Below are 587 nucleotides of genomic sequence, written 5' to 3' on the forward strand. Positions count from 1 at the left end.
GACCTGCCGGACGAGCTTCTGGAGGCCCGGTCCTGGCTGGCAGGTGGGCACCGGGCCAGGGCTGAGGTGGTGAGGCTGAGGGGGTAGACACAGCTCAGGGGCCGTCAGCTCGGTGGCGGGGACATGGTGCCATCGGTCACTTCAGGGCACCCTGTGGGGAACGTTGGGGCAGTGCCTGTATCTAGGGTGGACGGGTTCGCCCTCCGTGAGGTTACCAGTGTCCTAGCCCCTGCCCCCGGGTCATACGTTCTTTTTAAAAATTCCCCTGTGGTCAGTGTGACCTCTGCCTGTGGGCACTTGAGCCACAGCCCTCAGCACGCTGTGCCCGTGTACACCCGCGAGGCTCGCGACTTAGGGGGTTCTGATGATGGCCTTTCTCTGCCCACCTGCCCCCACGAGGCCACCAGCCCCTGCAGCCAGCCTGTCGGGTCTCTGCTGGTTTTCCAGCCGTCGTCACGCAGTGGCTGAGGCGCCTCCTGGGCCGGGCTCCCAGCCAAGGTGCCCCGCGTCTGGGCCGCTTCCAGCAGGTGACGCACAGGCTGGGCCTGGCGCCCTGACACTGTGGCGTGTTCCTTTCCGTCTTCACA

At 66.1% G+C, this 587-nt stretch overlaps 1 protein-coding gene across 1 annotated transcript in view; it reads left to right on the forward strand.

The window, feature by feature from the left end:
- The window catches only part of TELO2 (telomere maintenance 2), an 11,587-nt gene that overhangs the window by 9,314 nt on the left and 1,686 nt on the right, over nt 1-587 (forward strand). The window contains exon 20 of the mRNA XM_010851289.1: nt 1-69. This exon is cut by the window's left edge and continues 4 nt beyond it. Coding sequence (XP_010849591.1) covers nt 1-69 — 69 coding nt within the window. The remainder of the gene's footprint in view (nt 70-587) is intronic.

Source organism: Bison bison, unplaced genomic scaffold (genome assembly GCF_000754665.1).
Source record: "Bison bison bison isolate TAMUID 2011002044 unplaced genomic scaffold, Bison_UMD1.0 scf7180017851711, whole genome shotgun sequence".
In the NCBI taxonomy this organism is placed as follows: domain Eukaryota; kingdom Metazoa; phylum Chordata; class Mammalia; order Artiodactyla; family Bovidae; genus Bison; species Bison bison.